Source organism: Zalophus californianus, chromosome 1, assembly GCF_009762305.2.
Source record: "Zalophus californianus isolate mZalCal1 chromosome 1, mZalCal1.pri.v2, whole genome shotgun sequence".
Lineage (NCBI taxonomy): Eukaryota > Metazoa > Chordata > Mammalia > Carnivora > Otariidae > Zalophus > Zalophus californianus.
In genome coordinates, this window is record NC_045595.1 from 152419374 (window position 1) to 152447300 (window position 27927).

A 27927-nucleotide genomic window follows, 5' to 3' on the forward strand; every position below is an offset into this window, starting at 1 on the left:
AGGCAGACTTAGCTCAGCCAGCAGAAAGCATGAGGCATTGGAAAACCTGGATAGCAGTGTTAAGAAAAAGGCATCAGAACACATGGGAGGCATTTCAAAGCCTGCCCCAGAGTTATCTGCTTCCCTCTCTTTCTTTCTTCTAAAAGACCATGGAGAGAACCTTCTCAGCTAAGTGCAGGTGTCATTTATCCTGACACCCGAAGCCCTCTTCCGGGAGGGACAAGGTGAGACATGGGTGGGGTAAGCTGGTTGGGAGTCAGGACAGAAGACTTTGCCCCCTTATGCTGGGAATTAAGGATCAGGCTGCTGTCCCAGCTTTACCAGCAAGTGTGCCCCCACCCCACTCTTCCCTTGTCCCTCCCAACCCCGGGGCTCAGCCTAACTCACCAGGGCACCAGAGTGTGGGATTGGGGCACTCCTTGTGACTGAGTTGGCTGTGAGTAGGACCCTGAAGAAAACCTACATTTCCTTCATAAGGGACATTGTTCACAGCTGGAAGTTCGAGATGCTTCCATTGCAGGAGGAAAAGGATTGAGGAGCCAGAGCTCCATCACCACTACTGGGGTAAGTGCAGCAGGAGTGAAAAGTAAAAGTAAATTTAGAAGTTCCAACCATCTAACTGTACAGCCAGGTTACAGGGCATCCAGCAGGAAACCTCGCCCAGTTGCATTTTCCATCTCCTAAACGTTAATTCCCATGAGCCTAAATGGCTCTTCTGTTGGAACACTCATTTTGTTACACTTGTATGTGACCAGTTACGCCACTGGTAAAAACAAAAGAAAATGAACATATTTAAAAGCCCTCTTTATTTATAAGACTTAGACAAATACTGAATTATAAGAATTTCTTTCAGGACCACAAATGGAAACATAGTTCAGAAGAGAAATATTTTGACAGTAAAAGAAATTAATGGGAGAACTGAGCTTACTCCACGCATGTCACCCTGCCATGTCCGAGAGGAAGTTTCAACCACTATTAACTCAAGGTTGGGCATTGTCCTGGAGAAAAAAGAGTCGTAAGGTTGCTTTAAGGGAATCGCCTGAGTCTGTGTACAGGAGAGCCACCATAGGACAAGGACCAAAGTTCTCTCTCAGCAACCTTTTCCTCAGTTCTCTCACCTGGGCAAGACTGAGAAGAAGGACAGCCTTTGCAAGGCCCTTTTAGAAAGCAGTGAGAAATACACGCAACCTTGCTGTCCAAATAACAGACTTGGCTTGCTGTAGTAACAGGTTCTTGCGGAAGTCTTTATGCCCCCAAATTAAAAATAAGCAGGGATGGAAGTAGTTATAGACTTCCTAAAATCTCCCTTTCCTACTGGCTGTAAGAATGTTACAGAACCCTAGACCAGGCTGAAAACACTAGTGAGAATAATTTTGAGAGGCTGAGAGCCCAGCAAACACCACACCAACTGACTTGGCAGTTTGAGCAGGAAGGCACAGGGCCCCAGCGGGGCGCAGATGTGAGCTCTACTAGGAGAGCTCGCTTGCAGCACCGGGTCCGAGTCACTGCAGGAAGGTGGTGTGGCGGTGACACTTTGTTCTTAATATTCAATTCTGCTCCAGTAGAACATGGTACCCAGGAGAACCCAAAACTAGAATACAAAGGAAAAAAACAAAAATAAGGAATTGTTTTAGAAACAACTCATACTCGGGGGGAAAAAGGATGTTAGGTTCACTCAGGCTTAGATGATGCTGAATTTTTAAGAGTAATCTTGCCTTAAGAAACCTCCTGGGGCAGAGGTAACTATCCTGCCACCCAGCAATAGCATCTCCGTTCCCCCTTTCCTGCGCCAATCTGCCCTAGACTTCCCTGTCTGCTGGGGTTGCACCTCTCACGTCTGTGCTAAACCAACTAAACTAAAGAAATTCGTTCTTCCCATCAGGGCTAATGACCTTCCAGTGGATTCCTATTTCTTGTATGTACCAATTGGAGGTACAAGTTTCTTGCTTTCTAGCATTGAATCTCTCCTCCCACGAACCCCCTCTTTTCCCAGAAATGCTGGGAAAATGTGACTGGAATGGCTGCCCCTGCAGAATGTCACAGAACTCAAGGTTTTTGACTTGGGGGAGGGGTGAGAATTTCTGGGTTCTGGTTCTGTTGCAGCTCTACCACTCCTCCCTGCATCTGGAAGGTAATGATAATATTCTTCACCTACCCCGGAGTCAGACGACGGAATGAGAAAGAAATACTATGACCACTAATGTCTGATGTTTATTGACAACTTACTATACATCAGACACTGTTCTGAGTGCTACACATATAACCCCACTGAATGCTTCCAGAACTCTATGAAGAGACCAAGGACACAGAAGGTAAGGTACTTACCCAAGGAGACTGGCTCCCTACTTAGCTACTATTGTGGGGATTTAATGCTAAAAGTATTGGATATAATGTCTTGTCCATAGCAGGCCTTCAATACATTTAGTTCCTCTCACTTGCCTCTTGAATTTCAGGGGGATTTACTAGATTCAGAGTCCATTTGATGCTTATGGAAATGTCAAGAGTTTCAACTGGTCTGGAGTTGGAGTTGTAAGATTGTTTAGAGCCTTTAAGCATTGTCCCACAGTTCCTGCTAGCATTTCACGAACAGAAACTTCACTGTTACCATTTTCCATTCATTCAACAAACTATCAAGCACCTGCTACGTGCTCTGCTAGGCCCTGGGGATACAGAAGGCAGCTGGTTCCCAGGCTTTTGGCAGAGACAAATACATCATAGCGGAGTGACGGTGACACGGTGTGTGCGGTGTCCATGGGACTTCCTGAGGGTGGGTGAGCATGAACTCTCAGAGGAGTTCACTTTCCCTTCCTGCCTCACTCAGCTTCTCACCCCGAACCCAGCATCGCCTAAAGTGTGGTGCACAAACACCCAAGGGACCCTTGTGGGTGGGCCTGATGTCAAGACCATTTGCATAATAATATTAAGACTTTATTTGCTCTTTTCACTGTTTTCCACATTTGCATTGATGGTGCAAAAGCTGGGGAAGGTAAAAATGCCGGCATCTTAGCAGGATTCGAGGTAGAGGCATTGAACTGTGTTAGGAGTCAGTGTATTCTTCACTGCTATGTACCTGCAGTTCAAAGGCACTATAAGAGATTTAGAGTTTTAGAATTTTGAGATTGTTTTTGATGAAGCAGTAAGAATGACTAGTTTTATTAAATGTTCACCTTTGAATATACATCTTTTTTTTTTTTTTGAAAGATTTATTTATTGGGGCACCTGCGTGGCTTGGTCGGTTAAGCGTCTACCTTTGACTCAGGCCATGATCCTGGGGTCCTGGGATCCAGCCCCTCATCAGGCTCCCTGCTCAGCGGGGAGTCTGCTTCTCCCTCTGCCCCTCTCCCCCCTTGTGCTCTTTTGCTCTTCTCTCAAAGAAATAAATCTTTTTTTAAAAAAAGATTTACTTCTTTGAGAGAGTGCACGTGCGCTCCTGCACGGGATGGGGTGGGGAGCCCAACATGGGGGGCTCGATCTCAAGACCCTAAGATCACATGACCTGAGCAGAAATCAAGAGTGGCCACTTAACCAACTGAGCCACCCAGGCGCCCCTGAATATACATCTTTTTAATATTCTTGCAACGGAAAGTATGCATAAAGTAGTTTTGTTGCATACTGAAATCTGATGGTTGTCTTAAGGAAAAGCACTTGTGTGATTGTTTGATTGTATACTGAACTAGCCATTTTTAAAAAAGATTTTATTTATTTATTTGAGAGAGAAAACGAACATGAGCTGGGCGGGGGTGGGGGGGCCTGTGGTTAGAGGCAGTGGGAGAGGGAGAAGCAGACTCCCTACTGAGCAGGGAGCCCTACGTGGGGCTCCATCCCAGGACCCTGGGAACATGACCTGAGCCGAAGGCAGATGCTTAGCCGACTGAGCCACCCAGGTGCCCCTGAACTAGCCATTTTTGCATGAAACATGATTTTTACTTGAAAAAATGATTAATAGACAAGCTACAGTTATTCAGATTGGATGTTTGGCAGATTTTTTCTCAAAAATTTACAAAGTGAGCCTGTGTCTTTGAGGAAAACATCTGGCAGTATTGTTGCCAGTGATAAATTTGGGCGCTCAAGCAAAAATCAGGCCACTTGTTTCTGTCATGGTAGGCTGATAGCATCTCCACGATAAAGATCCTTTCCAATGTGGCAATAGCAAAGAATGTGACTTCTTGGTATTGAGTAAAGAATTCAGCCAACATGTGGAAGATCAGCATAACTCAGTGAACCAGTATTTTCCCAAATGACCAATGCATGATGTTATAGAATCATGAATGCGTAAAAGATTTATGTAAATTGTAAGACAAACTGATGTAAATGTATTTTAATATAATAGAGTCTGAAAAGTTTGTTGAGATTCCACATTGCAACTAACCTCTAAGAAACTGCTAGTTGTCAACTTCTGTGTAGTACCAAAGAAGAATATTCACAATTATCTTAAGATAAGGCTATCAAAACACTCCTGTTTTTTTTCAGCTACCTATCAGCGTGAGGGTGGATTTTCTTCAAATCCTTCAACCTAAGCGACGTACTATAACAGATTAAGTGAAGAAGCAAATATGAGGACCCAGCTGCCTTCTATTAAAACCAGACTTTTAAAAATGTAAAACAAAGCTACTTTTCTATTTTTTGTTTTGGAAAATAGTCACTTTTTCCACAAAAATATATTGTTAATGCTAACATGTAATTAGTTTATTATTGTTATTTCAAAAGAATAAGTTTTTTTTTAAATTCTGGGTTAATTTCCAATAGGGTAAATATAAATGGATATAGCCGTCATAAATAAAAGCTCGTTGGAGTCCTCAATAATTTTTGAGAGTGTAAAGGGGTTCTGAAACCAAAAGTTTAGAATTGCTTCCCCAATATAATGGCTCTTAATCCTGACAGCAAATTAGAATCATAGGAAAAAAAATTTTTTTTTAATGTCTGGGTCCCTGATCCACTGAATCAGAATCTCAGAGGTTGGGCCCAGGCATATTTTCTTTTCTCCAAGCTTCCCCAGGAAGTGGTATCTAACCACTTAGATTTCTTTGGTATCTAACTATAATGAATTAATGAGATCCGGAGGGCTGGAGCAGCAGACAAATGCTCCCCCATCAGCTAGGGGACCTGGCTAGTAGGGCACATCCCTTCCCCTGGAGGGGATATAAATGCCCCACCTGCCAATCGAATCCACTGTCCTTGGCCTGGTGCCCGCAGCTTCCTGACTAGCCCTCAGGTCTGAGGTTTTGTTTCCAGACTCTTTAGTGTGGTTGGGTTAACCAGGGGCAATCTCAAGTTCTCTCCTTATCAAGTGCAGGGAAATACTCACAGTCCAGCAGAGAATGGCAAATCCAAACCAGGCCACCCCCCAGGCATGTCGGTTCATCGGTCCAGAGATGAGCTCATAGCATCCCTAGAGGAGCAGGTGATTCCACGTGGGTGTGAGAGGAACCAGAGAAAAATATGTAAGGGATGGGCGGGAAAGCGGATTTCCACTTGGATCAATACTATTCCAAAGTCTAGGTTAACATAACCAGGTTATTTCCACATCCCCTGGAGAGCCAGGTATTAAATGGGGCTTTGCTGAGGGAATAGAAATAGTCCTGTTCAACAATTACTCTAAATCACATTATTTTGTGTCTTTACCACTCAGTCTAACAAAGGTGCTGCTATTTTAGGCTAACATTTTTTCGTATTGACTACATGGGCAATGTATTCTTTTTTTTTTTTTTAATTGTAGTATAAAGTACAATATAAAGCATTCTTAATAAAATTTGAGTATTTTTTCTCTCCTTACAGATTTTTTTGTTTTGAGGGCAGAGGTACCTTTTGATTTGTTTGTTCTTAAATAAAAGTGCTTCTGATCTATAAAAATCAAAGGGTTTTTTTTAACCATTAAATGAACCCCTATTTCATGCTGTCTAAATTCTCATTTGCTATCATATTTCAACATATCTTTATTGGATTCTAGTGACACCTTGAGAAGCCACGGTGTGCGTGCAAGCAATTCATTTTTTGTTAATCAAATCACTCATTCATGCATGCCATAATCCAGTGAGTTTTTATACGCAGCACACTCTGTTCCAGTCACCACTGCAAAGTGCATGGGGTTAGAGCTGCCCTCTGAATGACCTGTGCTAAAGCTCCGGGAGAAGTCTAGGGAATGCAATAGCCAGGTGGTTCCAGGGACCACTGTGCTCCAGAGGGAAATGTCCTCAAAAGGCTGACCTTGAAGTTTAGACCCTGCCCAGTGGCTACAGGTGAACATAGAGGTTTCATCTTTCTGACCCTGCTTGAGGCCCTTGTTAACCCACTTACACACCCTGACTTTGCTAAGCCTTTTAGTTCCCTCCCCTTTACTCTTCTCTATGTTGTAGGCATCTCCATTCACCTATGTGCTCAAGTAAAAAATTTTGAAATTATCTTTAACTGTTCTCCTCTTGTCCAACATCAAATACTTAAGCAAAACCTTTTGGGTCTACTTTAAAAATATATCTCAAATCCAAACACTTATTACTTCCTGCTACCATCTTGGTCCATTATGGTCTCACTCCAGAATTACTACAACAGCCTCTTAACTGGTCTCCCTGGGGCCTGAGTCCACTGTGGGCACCCTACTTATCCTTATACAGTGCCAGAGGGATGCTTGTAAAACATAAATCAGATCACTTCAAATCCCTGCTCAAAAGAAATGGCTTTCCACCACCTTAAAAATGAAGTTCTGAGTCCTCCCAGTGGCCTATGGGGCCCTGTCTGATGTGGCTCTGCCTCTCTCTGTGAGCCCAGCGTCCTCTACCAGAGGCTGTTTCCCTGTAAAGCTAATGAACTTAAACTTCAGGGCTGCTTACATACAAGACCATTTCAAGGCCCTGCACCTAATTTTGTATGCACATTTTTAATCGTTTTTCCTAAGGAGGGGATCCTTCCATGTAGAGTCAAGCCCTACAAAATCTAAGTCATCCTTGCCTTCTACCCTTCCTTCACTCATTCTGGCCTTGCCATGCTGATGTCCTTGATGTTCCTCTAAAAAGCTAAGAATGCTCCCACTTCAGGGCCTTTGCACCTGCTGCTTCCTTTGCTTAGAACACCCTTCTCCAATCTTCTTTAAGTGAGTGTCTCATTTCCTCACTTAATTCAGAACTCTGTGCAAGTATTATCCCAATGAAGCCTTTCTTGACCATCATAGAGAAAAACACTCTTTCCCCTGTCATTCCGTATACACTCCCCTGCTTTGCTTCTACTCATGGCATTTATCACTACCTGGAATTTATCATGTATTTGTTTGGTGTCTCTCTCCCATACTACAGTACAAGTACGAGGACAGGGATCTTATTGTGCCCATTGCTGAATCTCTGGAGCCCATCACAAGTGCCTGGCACAAAGTAGGCACCTAATAAACATTGATAGAATGAATGGAGCCCGATATGAAGTAATAATTACAACAGTATCATCTATGACACAGTAACTCACAAGCATCCCTATATCCATTACTCACGGATCCTCCCGACAATCCTGGGAGGGGGTCGTTTGTCCTAATATGTACCCATAGAACCCACTTATGTCAGGCGCCAGGTGCTGGGCTGGGCATTCAGCGGTGACAAGACAGACGTGGGTATTGTTCTCATGGAACTCACAGACAAAAGCCCCAGTTGTTTCACCTCTTCTAATTTAGTTCCTTGTCATGGTGGTTTTCGTTTGTTTGTTTGTTTGTTTTTTATCATTGTAATGTTGCTTCCCTTGATCTTCTTCAGTTCTGTGATAATGTTCCTGAGGTATAATGACCAGAATTTGCACGTAGCATTTCTGGGGCAGATGGACCACGTGTAAGAATACATATATCTGCATCTGACATGCTATGTGAAATTCTGTTTTTTTTTTCTATTTCCCCACATTTATGAGGACATCTCTAATCTTGTTAGCCTTCATTTATGCAATGTAGATTTTGAAAAGCTGCAATATGGATATGAAAAACAGAGTCACTCCCCTCTTCAGTCACTCACCCACCAACCATTTCTCAGTGCCTGCTCTGAGCTAGGCAATATGTGAAGTACTGAAGATGCAGAATTGAGTAATGCCTGGTCCTCGAGGAGACTCAGAAAAAATAGATTTGTGAGCAAATACTTACAATATGACTCAAGGCACCAACTGCAATAATAGAAGTAAAGTATAGGAAGTACTGGGCGGCATATTTTACTTGGTAGAAAGGGATTGCTATAGGAGAAGTAGCAGGACCTATAACTCAGAAAGAATGGTGGTGTGTGTGAATCTGGGGGACTGGGAGAGGGAGAGGTGGAAAGGTGTCAAGGGTGAAGAATGAGTGAGATTGAGAGAGTAGGAGCCCAGAGAGGTGGGGACAGAGAGAGGAATTTCAGGTGTAGAAAGAACTTTGGCAGGCGAGTAGGGTTACATGATGGTAAGTTTGTAGTTGTGGTGTGGCTAGCAGCTAGAGGAGGTAGAAATGTTAAGGACAGGTGAGGCCAAGGAACCTCAAGGGAGGAGGTGGGAAGGGTTGTCAAAACTCAATGGGGAGGTCCCTTGCTACTAGACACATTGCATGTCCTAAGGAGATCAACTGATTATCTCAGGGCAAATACCTTTTTCTGTCCCTTTCACAGAGATGATACGGTTTATACACAATCCAATCCAATCAAGATACGTTTGTGTGGGCCCGTGCCAAGGCTGAAATACTGAAAGCATTTATCATTCCCGAGAGTGATCATTATACTGCATACTGTGATTATAAGAAATACATTTAATTCTTAGAGCAGTCTGAAAGTAACTGGTTAAAATGACACCAAAACAACATTGCCAAAAAGCTAAATAAGGGTTGCTTTGAAGGACTCTGCAAAATAATCTGCATCACTCCCATGTCCTTTTCTGGATGAATGCATCCTAGTCCAGGCACCTTTCCAGGTATGGCATGATGATCAGCTGTTCGGTGTCCTTCATTTTGAAAGTGCGCTTTGTATTATTTGCTCCCAGACTAAAGGAGTCTGACATTTCTCAATATTTAATGAACTGGCACACAACCAGCTTCCCTCAAAGTGGTAACTCGCAAAGCAGTAGAAGCATTTCGGAGGCTGACCACAAGTATAGGAGAATTCTCCTCAGGCTTTTTGGGAATATTTCCAAGTTCTTTCTTGGCTTACAGTCTGGGCTCTGGAGCCAGATTGCTTGGGTTTGAATCCTGACACAACCATTTACTTGCTGAGTGACCTTGGGCAAGGTACATCTTCTACCTCTATGTCTCAGTTCCTCGTCCATAAAATAAGAATCATACTGGCACCTACCTTTGAGCCCTAAATGAGTTAATATATGTATGGCACTTGGAACGGTATCTGGCTTTAGTAAGTAATAAATGCTAGTTTTCAGGATCTTTATATCATTCTAATCAGGCTGGAAACACTTTCTCAAAAACCATCTGTATGTAAACTGCCTTCTACCCAAATCATCAACTTAATACTCTATTAAGACCATCCTATATTACCACTGAATAATGAAGGTGGTTATATAATTGCTGCATTTACTGTCAGCAATTACCATTGCTTTGGCACTAGCAAAACATCTTTTTTGTACATACCCCTTCCAATTTATATTTTGCAAAAATAGAATAAATCTTCGTTTAATGGAAATAGTTTTTGAAATACCAAGCCTATATTCTATTGTACAAATAGTCTGCATTTAAGCAAAGTTGGACTTTGCTATTGCAATTCTCATGTTCTGTTAATTTTATTAAAAGGTAGATTTCCCCAGAACAGCCCTAGATTAGCAACTGCATTTTATTGACAGAGAAGGAAATACTTGACATAAGGTTTAGGGAAAAAGGATGCAGAATTCTTCATGAGAGATTATTACCTATAGTTAATCAGTATTTCCCTCATAAAGAGTGGGTGTTGGGCAGAGAGGACTCACCTGCTTGTGATAGTAACCAGGCACTCCTAGTTTGCAGGCCTCCAGGTTGAGAGGTTCTTTAAGATTGTTCACCACACAGCACTGGCGAGGCCAGGGATAGTCGGCATCATTATTCTCAGTCCGGAAGGCAGACGTATATTTCTGCCAGTCTGATGGACCATTTACACCACAGCAATGGTCCTGTCAGCAGAGGAGAGATACAAAATTCTCTTCCATGCTCCTTGCTAGAGCCATGAATGTAGCAACTGAGATTTTATGGAGAAAGAAGATATGGAAAGTATACCCTATCTTACGTTTACCAGAATTCCCCAAATTCCCCAGAATTCCCAAATGGGAACTGAGGGTATCGATAACCTACATTTTAGAGCTTACAAAATACTTCAACATTTGTTACTCTGTTAGCCACTAATGAGCTCTGTAGCCTCTGATGAGTTCAACTCCCTACTATGCCTCATTTTCCTTCACTGTAAAATATGGCCTTGTTTCCTTCACGCAGTCCATGGTCCTCAGAATTCCTGTGAGGATTAAACTAGCTAATGTGCCTGACCTGTCTAGTATACTGCCTTGCCCATAGTAAACCCTTAATTATTATTATTATTATTTTTTAAAGACTTTATTTATTTATTTGAGAGAGAGAGTGAGAGAAAGTGAGAGAGAGAGAGAACGTGAGCGGGGTGAGGGGCAGAGGGAGAAGCAGACTCCCCGCTGAACAGGGAGCCGGATGCGGGGCTTGATCCCAGTATCCTGGGATCATGACCTGAGCTGAAGGCAGACGATTAACCGACTGAGCCACCCAGGTACCCCAGTAAACCCTTAATTATTATTAATACTAATATCTGGTTATAGCAATGTGAGGGAGGTATGATTATTCTCATATGACATATGAGCAAATTGAGAATCAGAAAATTAAAATTTTTAGTAGTGAAGAAGTGATGAGTAATTCTTATTTTACATTTCTGTACTTTTAACATTTTCTAGAGTAAACTGGAAAAAAATAACCCAAACCTGGTGGCACACAGCTCTGCCCCTACATAAGAGCGGAAGATCAAGGAACACATAGTTAATATCCTCACACTCTGGATAGAGTTGAGGGTAGAGGATAAAACATACTTCATATCACTTTCCTTCCTTTGTAGAAATTCTGCTAAAATGTTTCAAGGGGAGAAATTAAAACTATAGACCCCTCCCAACTTTCCAGAATGAATTACTTTCAAACAAACTTGATGGTAAATCAGCTGTCTTTATCTTTTTTTAATTTTATTTATTTATTTGAGAGAGAGAGAGAAAGCACAAGCAGGGTGAGGGGCAGAGGGAGAAGCAGACTCCTCACCGTGGAGGGAGCCCAACACGGGGCTCGATCCCAGGACCCTGGGATTATGACCTGAGCTGAAGGCAGACACTTAACCGACTGAGCCACCCAGGCGCCCCAAATTAGTGTCTTTAAAGTATATCCTATTTTGTCACTGGATTATGGAAAATACCTTGCGAAGGAAAGTAATTATCCTATATTTTGATCTGAGCCTTTTTGGGGGAAAATGGTTAAGTTCAGACTGGGTTTTTAAAAGTTGGTAAGATTTTTCAGATGTGTGGCCATTTGCATTTTCATTTGAAGAGCTTAGTTCTTGCTAAGAGAGTAGAAAAAGTACGTGACCTATAGTCAGAAGAGTGACAGAAAGTAAAAAAGTGGCCAGTGAATTGGAGGTCCTAATGGGGTAAAAAGAATGGTTGGAATGGGAATATTCAGATAAATGAAGGAAGTGCTAGAGGATAGAGGGTAAAGAGACATCAAGGAGGGGGCAGGGGCTAAGGGAGTTGGCTGATGATGCACTGTGAGCCAGTGGAGGGGGAGGGAGGCAGGGAGCAGTGTGAGAGTTGGGTCAGGTTAGGGCTTACGTACGGATAGACATTCATATACATAAGGCAATGTAGGGGTAATAATGGATATTCTGAAAGACTTGGATTTTTGATGATCTTTAAGGTAAACTTGCATATAAGGTATGATGCATACAGACAAGTGGGCAATCAAGTCAGGTCATAGCCCATGGTCCTTGGCAGGACTAGCCCATCGGTACTAAGTAAGCAAAATAGGCAATATTTGCCACTTGAGTTAACTGTGATGTGGAGGAAGCAAACTTGTTCTTTCAGTGTAAGTGATGCTTGAGTTCTAAGAGGCAGTGTGTGTGATTGATCTCAATTTCTTATCAATGTCATTATCCCTAAATGGAAATTAATCAACATCATGGCTCAGAAATAAAATATACATTTACGGGTTCCATTGAGTTATGTGCACACAGGAGGAATAGATAAGAAGAATAAATGAACTTGCCTATGTCTGGTCTCTTTTTCTTTTCTTTTTCTCTTTTTTTTTTTTTTTTTTTTTGAGAGAGAGAGAGAAAGCCTGTGTGAGCAGGAGTGGGGCAGAAGGAGAGGGAGAGAGAGAATTTTAAGCAGGCTCCATGCCCAGCCCGATGCAGGGCTCTATCTCATGACCTTGAGATCATGACCTGGGCTGAAATCAAGAGTCAGACACTTAACCAACTAAGCCACTGGGGCGCCCCCGTCCAGTCTCTTTTTGAATGAAACTGTCCTAGAGGCTGTGGTCCCCACTCTTTGACTTCAGTCCCATCCATACCTTCACTCCTGGATACTGGTTTAGGCACAGAATGCCAAAATCGCAGGCATTACCTGCAGCATGAGTCTGTCCCAGGTCTTGGTGACTCCATTGTTTTTCCATTGGTCATCATTGTTTGGAGGGCTATTGTTTTGGTACCTCTCCAGCATCTGCTTCAGGAAGAGGTTGGGTGTGAACTATGGTGGGAGGAGACAACAAGAGGAGAGTTAGCACGCTCATCCCCAAGGAAGCAAAATGATTTACTCAGCCTACTGCTAGGGGCACTCAACATTGTCTCCTGGAGTAAAACTGTTCGCAGAGGCCCCCAAGAAGGGGTGGGTGGGGTGTGAGGCTCTGGACGGCTGAAGTCCCCATGAAGGGAGAAGACACCCCCAACCCCCATCTTCAAAGAAATCCCAGTGAGACCAGGTGGGCAGGCATTTTAGGGTGGCTTAGGCTAGGAAGTGGAGAAAAGGAGAGAAAGCAGGCTGCTGAATTGAGAGGAAATCTCAGATGTTGTGGATCATTGATCATCCTACGGGAGGGCCAGTGGCCACGGCATAGTGGGAAGGGCATAGCAGTGTAGGCTTGGGCCCCAGGAGCTGCTCGGCCTGGACTCAGGATCCTCCTCCTTCACTTACCAGCTGCGTAACCTTGGACAAGTTACTTCACCTTTTTAAATCTCATTTCTTTATCTATAGAGTGACCCTTGTGATAATACCTATTTCATAAAGTTATTATGAGAATTAAGTAGACTTGTATATTTAATATTAATGCACATACTGGGGTACCTCGTACAGAGTAAGGGCCTAATACATGTCAGCCACGGTATCGTGACTATGATAGTGAAGACCCCGGGGCCATTTTCGCTCTGTGCTTCTTGTGACTGTACTCACAAAGTCTCGCTGTGTTGCTGCCGTGATACAAGATGCCACTTCAAAGCCATATACTATAAACATCAGAATGAAATACTGGAAGGGGAACAAATGGGGAAAAAAAGAATTACATTTATCTCCAAAAAAAAGAGAATTAAAAATAACTGTCATATTCTTTCAGCATATGCATCTAAGTAAAACCATCTAATCATTAATGAAATTATTCAACAAACCTTCATTGATCAGCTGTTTGGAACAAGACTTGGAGCTAGGTGCTAATCAGCTCAATTCCCTCCTTAGGCCCAGAGAACAAATGACTACTGAATACAGAGCTTTCTCAGCCCAGTACCCTACATTTCTATTTTAACTGAGCAAAACAAACACAAGAGAACGAACTGATGTGTGCGTGCATGCGTGTGCATGTGTGTGCACGCGTGTTTGTGTGTGTGTGCGTGTGTTTGGTCATTCAATGGCTGGCAAGAGAGTCTTGGAGGGATCAGACACTATATAGAGCTTCATAAATCCCCTCTCGATGAGAGAAATTTTCTTTATGGTTTATTGAAACTTTAGAATTACAGAGGTCAGAAGAAGATGAACTGGATCACGTTTAACATTCATCGTCCCTCCTGACAAGGGTCCAGTCTCATCAGAAAGGAGCGGGCAGCCTCCAGGTACACAGCCCTTCGCCGGCACTCTTCTCGCAGCCCCCAGGCCTCCAGGTATGGGTCAGGCGAGCGGAACACATCTCACTGTGTGTTGCCCTTGTGTGTCTGTGTGTTTACGCTCACGCATGCGCACACACTTTCACACGATGCCTCCCCACCACACTGCCTCTATTTATGACTGAAAAATATCTGAACAGCAAGTTGCCTCTGAATCTGGGATGGGAACTATTCGCAAGGGTCTGTCTTCGCTTTCCTCAGTCTTGCATATTTGCTTTGGGTCCCTGCATTCTTCTAGGGAAGGGGTGCTGCAGTCAGTGTAGGTGGGGGAAGGCAAAGGAAAACTGTGCTCTCTCCCTGGGCAGGGACGGCTCTCTGAGCAGGACCCTGGGCGGCCCTAACGACTCAGCTACTGCTCACAGAAAGTCTTTGGTTGGGGAGTGAGTAGCAGGAGCACCGTCAGAGGCCTCATAACATTTGCTGCCTTGTTTTTTGTCAAGAGCTTTGGTGGTTGGGGGCACCTGGCTGGCTCAGTCCAAAGAGCATGTGACTCTTGATCTCGGGGTTGTGAGTTCGAGCCCCACGTTGGGTGTAGAAATTACTTAAAAATAAAATCCTTAAAAGGAAAAAAAAAAGAGTGTTGATGGTTCTTCTTAAAGGGGCTTGGAAACCCCTTAAAGACACTCCAGAAAGGAGGCCTAGGGTACAGGGATTTTCTCCATTTCTCCCTTGCTCCTTTCCTTTGCAGGACACAGTGAAGAATGTTCCCTCCTGGCTGTGTCATGCATACGTGACTGGTCCAAAATGAGACCAGGATGCAGGTGAAACTTGTCTCTGGGGACACCTGCCCCTCCTCCCCCTTTCCCTGCATTCTTTTCCCCACCCCGAAGAAGTGGGTGCTTTTGCCCTGGAACCAACTCATGCTAAAGGAATCAGAGAATGTAAATGTTCTGCATTCTCTGGGTGCCGGGACAATGTTTAGATTACAGGAAAAGTAAACCAACAAGCATCTTAAGTTGCTGGGCTTGTTCCATAAAGGGGTAACTCAGGTCCTGTAGCATTTGGGTAGGAGAGTTATTTTAGGGTGGGGAGTGGGGGTGGGACGCCATCACAGTGTGAGAAACTATTGTCCTGAGCATGGGGGCAGAGAATAGAGGTCTAGGTCCAATACCAAGGGTTCTTAGCACTGCTGGTTGCACGTCTGCTTCCATCTACAAAGGCAGGGCATGACCTTGCTGTCTGTGGCTCAGGACAGAAGCTTCTCTGTGGGTGCATGGTGTTCGAGCACCACAGGCATGTGGGAGCTGAAGCTGTCCTCTATCCTCTCTAGTGCATGCATCAAGGTTTTCTAGGGTCCCTGAAAAGTAGAATGAATGCAAAATATGGGAAATGCAGGTCTTTATACAAAATCATCAGCCTTGAGCTCAAAAATGTCGGAAAAAGCTCATGCTTTCTCTTAAAAATTCGTGCATATTTTGCATTTTGTATCCTAAAATATCAATGACTGATTAATATTAAAATAATGCTTTAGACTACTTATTGTCAAGAGAAAAAAATCTAATGATCATGTTCTCACTCTGTCTCTTCTTTGGCCTGTGGAGCTCCTGGCTGTACCTGCTGGATGCATGCAGACACCAGGTAGAGAAGCACAGAGCTGGAAAGTGTTCCAGGGTCACCCCCAGGTTTCTCCCCTGTGGGTCCTCTATACTGGCATCTTCTGGACTTGCAATAGTGGAGGACATCCTTGCCCCCACATGGACAAGCTTCAGCGCAGGGAGAGTCTCAGCCTCCTTGTCACTCCTCACCTGGCTCTTTGCTCCCACCTGCCCCACTACAAGCCAAATCACTGTGCTCAGGGAGGAAGAAACAGTCCATCAGAATTGATCCAGGAGGGCACTGTAGAGAGTTTTAAGGTCTCACCGCCAGGAGAATTTTCCTGTTGGATCTCATGATGCCTACGATGCCTAGAATTGACAGGCAGAAGAGGCAGATGCCGACAAACATGCCAATCCAGGCTGCCCCGTAGATGTCATCGTTGTTGGTGGCTTCAAGCAGTGGGTAGAGGCTGTGCTGATCGGATACGAAGAAGATGCACTCTGCGGTCAGGGCGATGCCACACATCTGGGGGCAGAGGGCGTTCTATCAGGCCGGTGGTCAGGAGAGCAGCATTGGGAAAGGGATGCCGAACAGTGGGGAGGGGGTTATGAGCGAGACTCACTCTGTCCCTGCATAGGCTCAAAGCCATGGACTTAAACTCATTACCAGGAAATCAAATAGCTCCTTCCAACCTATTAATAAGTTGTATGCTTCCTCCCACATGTCACTCTGTCTTATTGCTATTTGGGAAAAGACCCAGGCAATTTTAGACCATCTAGAGTTATTGGGGCATGAACCACTCAACAATATCTTCTCGTATGGAGATAACCTCCCAGCCCCACTTCCACTGCCCTCTGCCCAAATTCCTGGATTATAATATTTGAACTAGTCCTGGTCATACTCACACATGAGTGCCAAAAAACCAAGGAACCTTGGTGGTTATCTTTCCCACACTCTGCATTTTATAGACGAGGGCTCTTGGCCTTGAAAGCTGACGACTTGTCCAGAGTACAGTTGGTGGTGGGGCTGGGCCTAGAGCCAGTGATCCTGACTCTCGAGTGCTCTGTCAGCACACTGAGCCCACACAGCCTTTGAGCCACTCTGACTTTCCTGGCACTGGCCTCCGTGTGATAAAGACATGTAAACACAAACATCTGTCCCCAACAGCCTTAACAGAACAGTTCCATGGAGCTCAAACCAAGGTGAAATAGGAAAGAAACACCAAAGTGTGTGTGTGGTGGGAATGTTTGGACACTGACCATGGTGGACATGGCTTCTTTCAGATTCCTGTGTTTTAAAGTTGGGAGGGAAATATCCTTTTTTTTTTTTTTTTTTAAACCATGGTCTTTCAACATATTGCATAGTTATATATGATTATTTATATAAGTTCTAGCTAACATATTTTACTAACACATTTCCTGGAATGAAGAAAAGAGAGAGGAAGCGAGTAATTATATCATTATTTTCCTTTAAACTCTCACTTTTGATTAATCCAAAAACTGGGATTACAGAAGGAACAGAATTTCCTGAAAAATACTCGTACTTACACCAACAATCACGTTTCCAAAAATCAGCAGGCCCTGGAAACAATGAATGGTGGAGTCATCTTTGGCCATCTTCAGGATTTGGCACAAGCTGGAGACACAGTGGAGAACAGTACAACTGAATAGGACCAGGTGACAAATGCTGCTTCATGTTCCATGACGTGACTACCTCACACCATTGCGGATCACCTTCTTGCATTCCAAAGCATCCAAACCAAATTTAGGCAATCATTTAGCAAGGGTGGGAATTTGGTTACTAAGCTCAGGAATCACTGTAATTTTTTTTTTTTTTACCGTAATTTTATGAAGAAGAAGAAAAAGGAAAGCTTGCTGGAGTCCGATCAGTGACTTTCAGTGGTCCTTTAAGGTGTAGAATATGCAGACTGCACACATCTGTGTGATGAACTGAGGTCCTGTACATCGACAAGTGCAAACATGGGGTGCTGAGGACTGGGCAGGGATCCTGGCATGGCTCTTCCTGCCCTTGGTTGCGGTGAACCAAAACCCAAAAAGTAAACACATGGCCAGAGCTGACAGGGCCCATATGGGCTACACGCAGCTGTTAAAAACCATTATTATCAGAATATTTCGTTACCTTCAAAGATAATTGGCAATTTAAAAAGTACCCTGTTTATTTACCCAAAGGATACAAAGATACAGATTCGAACAGGCACCTGCATCCCAATGTTTACGGCAACATTATCAACAATAGCCAAACTATGGAAAGAGCCCAAGTGTCCACTGACTGATGAGTAGGTAAACAAGATGTGATATATATATACACATATAACAGAATATTACTCAGCCATCAAAAAGAAATGAAATCTTGCCATTTGCAATGACATGGATGGACCTAGAGGGTATTATGCTAAGCGAAATAAGTCAATCAGAGAAAGACAATTATATGATTTCACGGATATGTGGAATTCAAGAAACAAAACCGAGGAACATAGGAGAAGGGAAGGGAAAATAAAATAAGATAAAAACAGAGAGGGAGGCAAACCATAAGAGACTCTTAACTCTAGGGAACAAACAGGGTTGCTGGAGGGGAGGTGGGTGGGGGAATGGGGTAATCAACCGGGTGATGGGCATTAAGGAGGGCGTGTGATGTGATGAGCACCAGGTGTTATATGCAACTGATGAATCATTAAATTCTACTCCTGAAACCAATACGACATCGTATGTTAACTAACTTGAATTTAAATAAAAACTTGGAAAAATAAATAAGCAAATAAAAATAAAGTACCCTGTTGCACAAGGCAGGGTGTGGGGGAAGAGGGGCGGACGTATAGTTCCTTCCATGCGCGGCTCTCCTCGGTGATTCTCTCACACACATCTCATTCTCATAGCCCAAGATTAGGTAGAAAACAAAAAAAAGGTGAGCCTCATCCTGCCGGTGAGGAAACTAAAGCTTTAATTTACGTCATTCAGATCCGCCGGGTCATGCAACCAGTAAGTGCAAGAACCAGGCTGGAGACCTTGGTCTGCATGACTCTGGAGCCCAAGCTCATCCTCCAGCCCACACTGGCTCCCAGGAATTATTTACGAGGTTTAGTGCTTTGTATGGCACTAAAAATAAGTGGGCCTCTCCCTTCTGAGGAGTCTCTGGAAGGAACATGAGGGTAAGTGTATGGGTCAATTACTTTAGCTTTTGTACTTTAAAATACCTTCAGAAAAGCCATCTCTTACTGTGGTATTGATTTAAGTGACTAATCACTTCTGCATTCATGCTCTAAATCAAAATGTATTAAAGGATACACCTTGAGTTTTGAGGTATACAAAGATAATAAGGGAGATTGCTGTAGTCTAGGATTTTATGCTTTAGTAGGGAAGCTAAGATAGTTCCTAAGTAACTTTAATTACATCTAGTAAGACCCTAAGTGCTGTGGGAGTTCTGAGTAGGGAAGGTGTAAGCCTTGCAGAATGTGTATGGTTTTGGTAAGTAGACTAGAGATATAGGGCAATGTGGGAGGAAGGTGGGGGTCGCCAACATTCCAGGGAAAGGAAAAATCAGGGAGCAGAGACCCAGAAGAGCAAGGTGACCATGAGGTAGCAACTGAGGCAGTTTGGCTAAAATCCCAGTTTGTATAGGGAATTAAAGGGAGGCAAGCTTTCTACTTAGACCTTGTTAAAATTTAACTTCATTTTTACACTGTAAGCATCAACAACCTTCCACATAACCTCCACTTGTCTATTTTCCCTTACTCGTTTGCCTGGACAGCGGTGGGAATTGAAGGAGTTAAAATCCATAAGTGTTTTGGGCCCAGAATTGGGTGCATCATGGCTTCTCCATCAGTGTTTGCTGAGTGAATAGAAGAAATCGGGCCATTGTTACAAGACCTTTCTGTGTAGTTTCTGCTTAGAAGTGACATTTATTCTTTCCTGCAATTGTTCCAGTAATTGTCACACACCAGACTGAGTGGAGCCCGAGGGCCCTGAAGGAGTGAATGCACAAACTCCACCAAGGGAGATCTTTACTCCTGTGACCAGACCAGCCACATTGTAAAGTTCATGACTGGTATGTGCAGACATTGCTCCTGACCAGTTGAGTTACCATCTAGAGACAAAAATAAATAGACGGTGAAAGGTGAAAGTTCAGACAATGGTAAGTATAGAGAGTAAAGGGCAAAAATCTGGAGAAGCCAAGTGCAGTGCCATTTCCACCAGTATGGATTATGCACCCATTTGCTGGGTAGCAGCCTACTTGTGTTGATTAGTTGCGTTTAAAGAACAGAAAAAAGCACTTGGTTCTTTTAAGGAATTTAAAGTGTGATTACAGCAACATGGATTCAAGCAAAAATGACTGTATGCGGTCAAATAAAGGGGGAGATAGCACTAGGGATTTAAGGCAGAGGGTAGGCAGGCCACCAAAGAGGGACTTTACTGGGCCAGAAAGGAGCTGAAGGGACTCAACATGGGATTTGGACACGGTTGACTCATCAACCCCCTAAACACTTTTCCAAAGACGACCGGCCACAGAGTTTTATAAAGCGGGAAAGAGACAACTGAGTACTCGGTGAGAGGGTTGCCCATCAGGATCAGGGGGAACCCTGCAGACAAGAGGGGGAGAGGGAGATAGATGAGGGGTTGCTTTGAGCAAAGAGAAGAGTGAAGGGAAGAAATCGAGCCAGGCATGCGGTAGGAAGTGCCGGGGATGCAGCCTGACTGCGGGCTGATTTATGGAAGGGCAGGGATATAGTGATGGGCAAGACCTGCTCCAGTTGCTGATGACTAGATTTTTCTGTTTGCCCGGTGCATTCTCCTCTCCTTCAGGCCTCTGGGATCAGTGGTGCATAATAACTTAGGAAGTCACTCCCATCTTCCAAAATAACAAAACGATGATGAAATCTCTCATTTATTAAAGACTGATGTCCTCAGCACATGTTAGGCACTTAGTTCATCTCTCAACAGATCCAAGAGATTTTTGTTTGTTTGTTTTTTGTTTTTTGTTTTGTTTTACCGAAATCTGTATTAATTTCCTACGGCTGCTATAACAAGTTACCACAAACTTAGTGGCTTTAAACAACACAGATGTAACATCTGAAGTGGAGGTCCGAAGTGTGGCGGGAGTCTCATTGGGTTAAAATCAAGGCGTCAGCAGAGCTGCCCTCCTGGAGCATCTAGGGGAGAATCTGTTTTCTTGCCATTTTGCAGATGAAGGAAGGGAGGCTTGAGAGATTGCTTACTTTGCCCAAAGCCACATTGCCAGAAAATGCAAAAGCTCAGATTCAGGGGCGCCTCGGTGTCTCAGTAAGTTAAGCATCTGCCTTTGGCTCAGGTCATGATCCCATGATCCCAGGGTCCTGGGATCGAGCCCCACATCGGGCTCCCTACTAGGTGGGGAGTCTGCTTCTCCCCCTCCCTCTGCCCCCCTCTCCCCACTCAAGCTCTTTCTCTCTCTCCCTTTTCTCTCAAATAAATAAATAAATAATCTTAAAAAAAAAAGCTGAGATTCAAACCCAGGTCTGTCTTGTTTCGGATCATTTCCTTAACACTGCGCAATGTATAAAGTCCTGTCACAGAGCTAATCTAAAGAGCAATACCTGGCTCACTTCCTTGCTAACCCTCAAACAGAGAGAACAGGTCCATTTTGCTGCTCAGATGATCCGCCTTTGCCAAGGTCAGAATCACTGGGCCTCTTTTCATTCACTTCTCCAGGTTCTTGTCTCCTAGGCTCCTTGACATTGCACTCATATTTGCACATCTTCCCCAGACCCAGGGCTGCACCCACGTTTTCCCACAAAATTTGTTTAGATGTACCCCAAACCTGCAGTTTTCTCACCCACTCCTTGGGACCAAAATTCTTGGAAGGAAAAGGTGCACATTTGTAGGTTAATGTGAGAGTCGACGTTTCATAGCCTCTCCTTGGTCACCTCTATTTTAGACTAGGTCGGTGTATAGAGAACCTAAAACATTTGTTGCATCTGCCAAACAGCCACAAATGTCAAGAGAGATGGCAGTTAGGAAGCCAAGTGTAGGCTCCTCGTGGCTCACACTGTGGCCTAGTGGCTGTGGTCTGTGAACCCACTGGACGTGGTGTCAGAATGCTGAGCTTCAAACCCCAGTCTTGCCCAGCCTTTCTGTGTACCCCTGGGCAATGTCACTCACTGTCTGCTTCCTCTTTATAAAATGGGTAAAACACAGTGTGTTTGATGGGGTCTTTGTGATCGCTGAGAAAAAAGATGGGGAAGGGGTTGGCAAATACTGTTTGTTTATAAACCTAAGAAATCATGATTAATAACCAGGGGCATATTTAGGAAGGGCAGAATATTGGGCTGTGGCTTGGCTTTATGTACCAGTGACACCCGGGGCCTAGCCAGGAGGTAATGTCTTCCAGGTTGAGGGGAAGCAGCCCCTTCTACCTTCCTTCTGTCCCTTGCCTGGGGTGTGCTCTGCTGTGGGGATCTATAGGCCTTACCCATGTGTGCTGCTTCTTATTTTCCATGGAAGGATTCATGGGGGGTGTGGAATAATCTCTTTGGGACAAGAAAAAAGCTTCCCAGTTGCGCTTGGGGTGTGGCCAGAGTTAGGTACCAAGCAGCACATCTGTATGGAAGGGACCCTCTCTGCATTGCGTCCACATTCCTGAACAGAACACCCAGACACTGGGCTCCATCCCTCTGGCTTTGGCTAGCTCTAGTGCTTCTGCTCTGGACGGTGAGGTGATGTCAGGCTGACACTCGAGATTCTCCTCCGTGCACGGGCTGCAGAATTTACTTAGGGGGGACTCTGTTCTGCTCCCCCTGTGCATTCTTCTGTTATCAATGTTCAAAGAGTTCCCTGCACTCTATTACTGCAAGAGTCTCTGAAGCAGGAGAAGGTGCTGGGACCCTGTTTCATTTGTCTTTCTAGGTCCAAGGTGTCACAGTACTTGACACATAGTAGGCACTCAATAAATTATTTTGCTAAACAAAAGACAGATAAAGTAGATCTTAGAATGTGTATTTGAATGAATGAACGAATGAATGAATATATGAGTGACTTGTTTGCTGAGACCTCTGTTGCAGAATGGGTTAGAAAGTACAGTGAAATGGGATGAGCAGGGGCTTTGGACAGACCTGGGTTTGAATCTCTGCTCTGCTACTTAGCAGTTTTTGTTTTTTAAAGATTTTATTTATTTATCTGTCAGAGAGAGCGCACAAGCAGGGGGAGTGGCAGGCAGAGGTTTGAAGCAGGCTCCCCGCTGAGCAGGGAGCCCGATGCAAGATTTGATCCCAGCACCTTGGGATCATGACCTGAGCTGAAGGCAGACGCTTAACCGACTGAGCCACCCAGTCATCCCTGCTGCTTAGCAGTTTTATGAGCTCAGGTAGTTTCTTAATCTTGTTGAGCTTTATGTCTAAATGGGTATCACAGTAACTAACTCAAAAGGTTACTGTGAAAATTTAGTGAGAATATAGGTGAATACTAACACAATATTAGTTCCTCAACCAATATTCATTTTCTTTACTTTTGCCTCAGTTTCTTGAAGCAGGTAGACCAAGCCAACAGACTTGAATGGTGAAAACACCTAAAACTAGTGATTTAATTTTGTTTTAAAACACAGAGCCACATTTCAAAGGACATAAGATTTTAATATGGGATGCTAATATATAAAATCAGATCAAAATTTGGCTGAAGCAAGAGTGGAGAGCTTTCCCTCATCAACTCTGAATTTCTGAGCCACATAGGTGAGCCCCAGAGTGGCTACGAACCACTCTTCTAGAACTAAGAGGAATGAAAGATGTAGGAAAAGTACTGAGCTAGAAAGTTAGTTCCCAGGGAGTTAGGAGACACTCAAAAGTGAAGTTGGAAAACCCTGGTCAAAATGTGAACATTGATATTACATAGTCTCTGTGTCAAAGAGACCTGTGTTGAGTGGAACACTTCTAGGAAAGTTCCCTGGAAAACAGGCGACTTCCATAATAGACAGCTGGAGGAGCGTCCGGGAAGGGGTTCTTGGCAAACTTGGAGCAAAGGCAACATGATTTCCATGAAAGGAAACCATCAGGCCTGGCTCATCTTTCAGAGTTCTTTGAAGGTTCTGAATGCCTGTGCACCAGGGCAGACTAATTTAAGTTAAAACAATAAAAACTTTGACAAATTTTCACACCAATGGCTGTTACAAAAAAAAAAAAAAAAGACGTTATGAATGTATTGCCCTTACCGGAGAGGACAGGCCTGGAGAGAGAACAAAAGGTAAGGACAGATGGTAGCACTCTCCATACAGACTATAAACTGTGGTGTTCTCTAGGGCCTTGACTAGGATACAGTGCCCAGTTGTTTGGTCAAATACCAGTCTAGCTGTGGCTGTGAAGACATTTTTACAGACATGACTGACATTTAAATCAATAGACTTGGAGGAAAGCAGATTACTCTCCACAACAGGGATGGGCCTCTTCCAATCAGTTAAGGGCCTTAAGAGCAAAGACAGATTTCCCAAGGAAGAAGCCACTTTGCCCCCAAACTGCAAAACAGAAAGCTCGTCTGCAGATTTCAGACTCAAGACTGCAGCATCAACTTCTTTCCTGAATTTGCGGCTGCCTTACAGATTTTGGGCTTGCAAGCCCCTACAGCCATGGGAGCCACTTCCTTAAAACTAATTTCTCTTTATTTGGCTGAAGATGTAGAGGCTTTGTAGTCAGTCCTCTCATTGTGCAAATGAGGAAAGTGAGGCTCCCAGAGGCGAAGTGACTTGTTCAAGATCACGGATGTGTTGTTTGCAGAGTCAAGATTCAAGTCCAGCTCTCCTGACTCTTCACAGCCTTTTATTGAGTTTGTCACTAATCATTCTTCTTTTTAAAGGTAGATAGACAACACCTCCCTTTATGTTTCTTTAAAGTTGAGAGAAAGTCCCATGCCCTGCCCTGCTCTTTTCTCTTACAGGTTAAGCCATGAAGGGAGTCACATAAACAAAGCTGGCAAAGAGAGAGCCTTCTGTCTTTGCCCTCCATTCAGTCTTCCTCCCTCTTTACCCTAATTTCTGAAATCCCACGAGAGAATTACTCCTTTGCTTCTGATCAGAATGCACATCCATATAAAAGAGGCACAGTGTGTCTTATGAGTCATCAATGTCAATGCCTCATTGTGAATGATTTTATCAAATCCCTTCCTTGTATTTCCAAAGGGAGAGGAAAGACACACGAGAGAGAAAGAGACCCAAGGAGTGTAGAGCCTCAGTGGACTAACCTAATGCATGATCTGGAGTCTTGGGTCTGTATTCCATGGATAGAGACTGAGTCCTGACAATATGATGTGTCTTCCCCTCCTACCTTCCCTTGTAGCCTCCAGTATGTATCAGCTATTTCAAATATGGGGTCTGCGGAAACTTTGTGTGTTATTCCAAAGTAGCACTTCCCTCATAGGCATTAGATTTCTTCTTAAACTTGGCAGGGATAACAAAGAAACAAATGGGGTGAGGTGAATTTTAAAAGGTGGGATTGTTAGAGGGCAGAGAGCCGAGTGGTGGCTGTCCACTGCAGAAATGTTATCGCCCCTGACTGAAAGTATGCAGCTTGCCTCAAAATGTTTTCTGCATTCAAGAATAGCCTCTGTGAGCCCCGCCCTGTTAAAAACTGCCCAGTGGCCTGGCACCATGATGATATACTCAAATTGCTCAACATCCCAGGAGCTCCTTTGCTCTGAGGAATGCAAACATTTTAAAAGGCTAGAGTTTTATTTCTTTTTTTTCTTTTGCCCTCATTCAGTTTGTTTTCTTATAAAAATTACTCATATCCACAGTGTTGATGTTTCCAGACACATTGAATAGGACTAAAAACCATTGCTCACTAAACAAACCACTTTCAAAGCAGAAGAAAAAGAAGTGAGACTCTCCCACCAAGCATGAGATCATGTTTTCAAATTCATTACCTCTTTTCCTCACTCAAATTTGTTGGACCAGAGAACATGCAAACCACACCTCAAACTCTAGCTCACGCTAGAGAAATTTGGATTAACAAAAGAAAAAAAAAATAGAGAAATAAGAGGAAGAAACAAGAAACACACCATGCTGTTGCCTCAGCCCTGCCCTTGAAACCCAGAACAAGAGTAGACAGTTGTATGACTTAGAGGGGAGAAGAAAGATGGGTGTGAGGATTTTGGATCAGAACAATTGCTGGTCTGCTTAAGTTTAGGGTAGGATGAGTCCCTGGGAATGATGAAAAATGGTGCTTGTTTCCAGGGTCATGACACCATGACACCCAGGGCTCACAGCCTCCATTGGTTTTTCTTGCTTTAAAGCTCTAAACCTGCTCTCTCTAATATGGTAACTAGTAGCTGCATGTAGGTATTTTCATTCCAACTAGTTCAATTACATAAAATTTAAAATTCAGTTCTTTAGTAACACTAACCCTATTTTAAGTGCTCAATAGCCACAGGTAGGTAGGTAGTGGCTATTGTATAGAGCATTTCCATCATCACAGAGAGTTCTAGACTCCTGATGCTTGCCATGCTGACCTCAGAGTCATTCACCCACCTGAAGTCAGGACTAAGGTAGAAGCAATGGCTCAGGCTTTCTCAGCCAAGTGAGGACCTCAGGTGTGGGCAATGCCAGCAGGAAGCCTGGCCCCAAGGCAAGAATGCTGTGGAGACTCCTTGGGAGAGGTCATATTAGGGCACCTCTTTGTGAATTTGGTCTTTGCCCCAGTTAGGGAACCTCAGGGGTGTGGGCAGCCTGCATGGGCTGATCAATGTTTGCTCTCGGTAAGAATGTAAGCTGGAGAGGTCAAAAAGAAATATTGAGATTTCATTTGTTTTTCTTGACTAAACAGTATGTAAATTCCCCTTTGGATTTACAAGTCTATATTCTTTCCAGGTAATAAAAACAAAAAAAAAGTAGGTGAGTTGATTTTTAAGCCTATTGTAGCAGAAAGGAAAAAAGTCTGTTGCAGCAGAAAGCAAAATAAGAAAATTTTCTCCTCGTTGAGAAGAGCTAATCAAAGGGAAAACCATTTCTTTCAAGATTTGAAAACTATTTAAGTATGTAAAAATATGTATATATATCGAGAAACGGTCGACCAACATTGTCTTTAATTTTAAAAAGACATTGAAATTAATGAAATTCAAAATGTGTTCAAAATCTTTGAAATTAGTTATAAGTGGGGTTTTAAACTTACACAGAATAATACTAGCATTATTTGAAACTTAATTCATATTATGTGTAGAAACGTTGTTAGAACGAAAAAATAGTTAGGGCCTGTGGATCCTGTAGATCAACTAATTGGTGAAGAGTAAAAATAAATTATGTAAAAATAACATTGCATAGATAAAGCTAATTTGTTTACTTATTTCAACTGACACATTTATTAAACAGAACTGTTTGCAGAGAAGAAACAAGAGTAAATTGCCTCACAAATCCCATTACGAGTAGGCAGGATCAAATGATTTCTGACAAGACGACTAGGGAACTTTCTCCCTACTACATTATTAAGAAAGAACATGGCCCGTTTCCTTAAATTTTCTTTTTGCTTCTCTGACTTCACGAGGAAATTGGGGTCCACAGGGGTCTGTCTGAAATTTTAATCAGGAGATAAAGGTTTTCCCAGGGTTCTTGGATTTTTCTTGGTCTTTCTGTCAGGAAACTGGAGGTTGGAATCAGGGTGGGTGAATAACACTCCCAGAATTTTAACCTCAGTTCTGAGAACTGAGCAATATCAAATGGTTTAAGAAAACAATTTGTACCATTTAAAGTAAAAGAGAACAAAATTGTTATAATATTCCAAGTTACAAAAAATGACAGATCTATTCCCGAGGAAATGATCCTCTCCCCTTTGCCCTTTCAGACCCCCGCCGGCCTCCCAGGAAAGCAGCCCAGCTATTGAGAGTGCACTTGTCCTCCCTGCAGAGGGAGATCAGTCTACTCACCTTGCCCTCTCCTTCTCCTCGTGCTGTGTCGGCCCACTCTGCAAGCTGCTCTGGCCTGAGGTGCTTTTCTGCCAGCTCCTGGACCAGGGAACAGTGGTCTGTGATTGGGAGGAGGCATCTCACATGGGCTGAGCCTGATGCTGCCTGAGCTTGCCTCGCTGAGGCCGGAAGTAACAGGACGTTTTGGACAGTAGATTTCTGCCACTTTGGAATGTGTGATTCTGACAGATGGAAGCACCTTGACGGGGCTTAGCTCATCATTCCTCTGGATTTCTCCTAGGTCTGGACTTTCCTGTTTTGACTTTTTTTTTTTTTTTTTTTTAACTATTTGATCCTTATTTCTGCTTCTGTGCCTTTAAAGTTGCCTATCTATTGTCCTGACTGCTCATAGTCATGCTGGTGCATGTCTG

The 27927-nt window shown here is 43.5% G+C and overlaps 1 protein-coding gene across 1 annotated transcript; it reads right to left on the bottom strand.

Moving 5' to 3' along the window:
* Positions 1 to 1372: 1372 nt before the first annotated feature.
* UPK1B (uroplakin 1B) lies at positions 1373 to 27547 on the bottom strand. Its single transcript, XM_027586709.2, has 8 exons — positions 27518 to 27547; positions 17180 to 17267; positions 15957 to 16157; positions 13396 to 13470; positions 12574 to 12696; positions 9889 to 10068; positions 5306 to 5389; positions 1373 to 1591 (listed from the first exon to the last, which is right to left on the bottom strand). Exons 2-8 carry the CDS (start codon positions 17246 to 17248, stop codon positions 1541 to 1543), a joined length of 783 nt encoding a protein of 260 aa, XP_027442510.1. The 5' UTR covers positions 17249 to 17267; positions 27518 to 27547; the 3' UTR covers positions 1373 to 1540.
* Between the last annotated feature and the right edge of the window lie 380 nt (positions 27548 to 27927).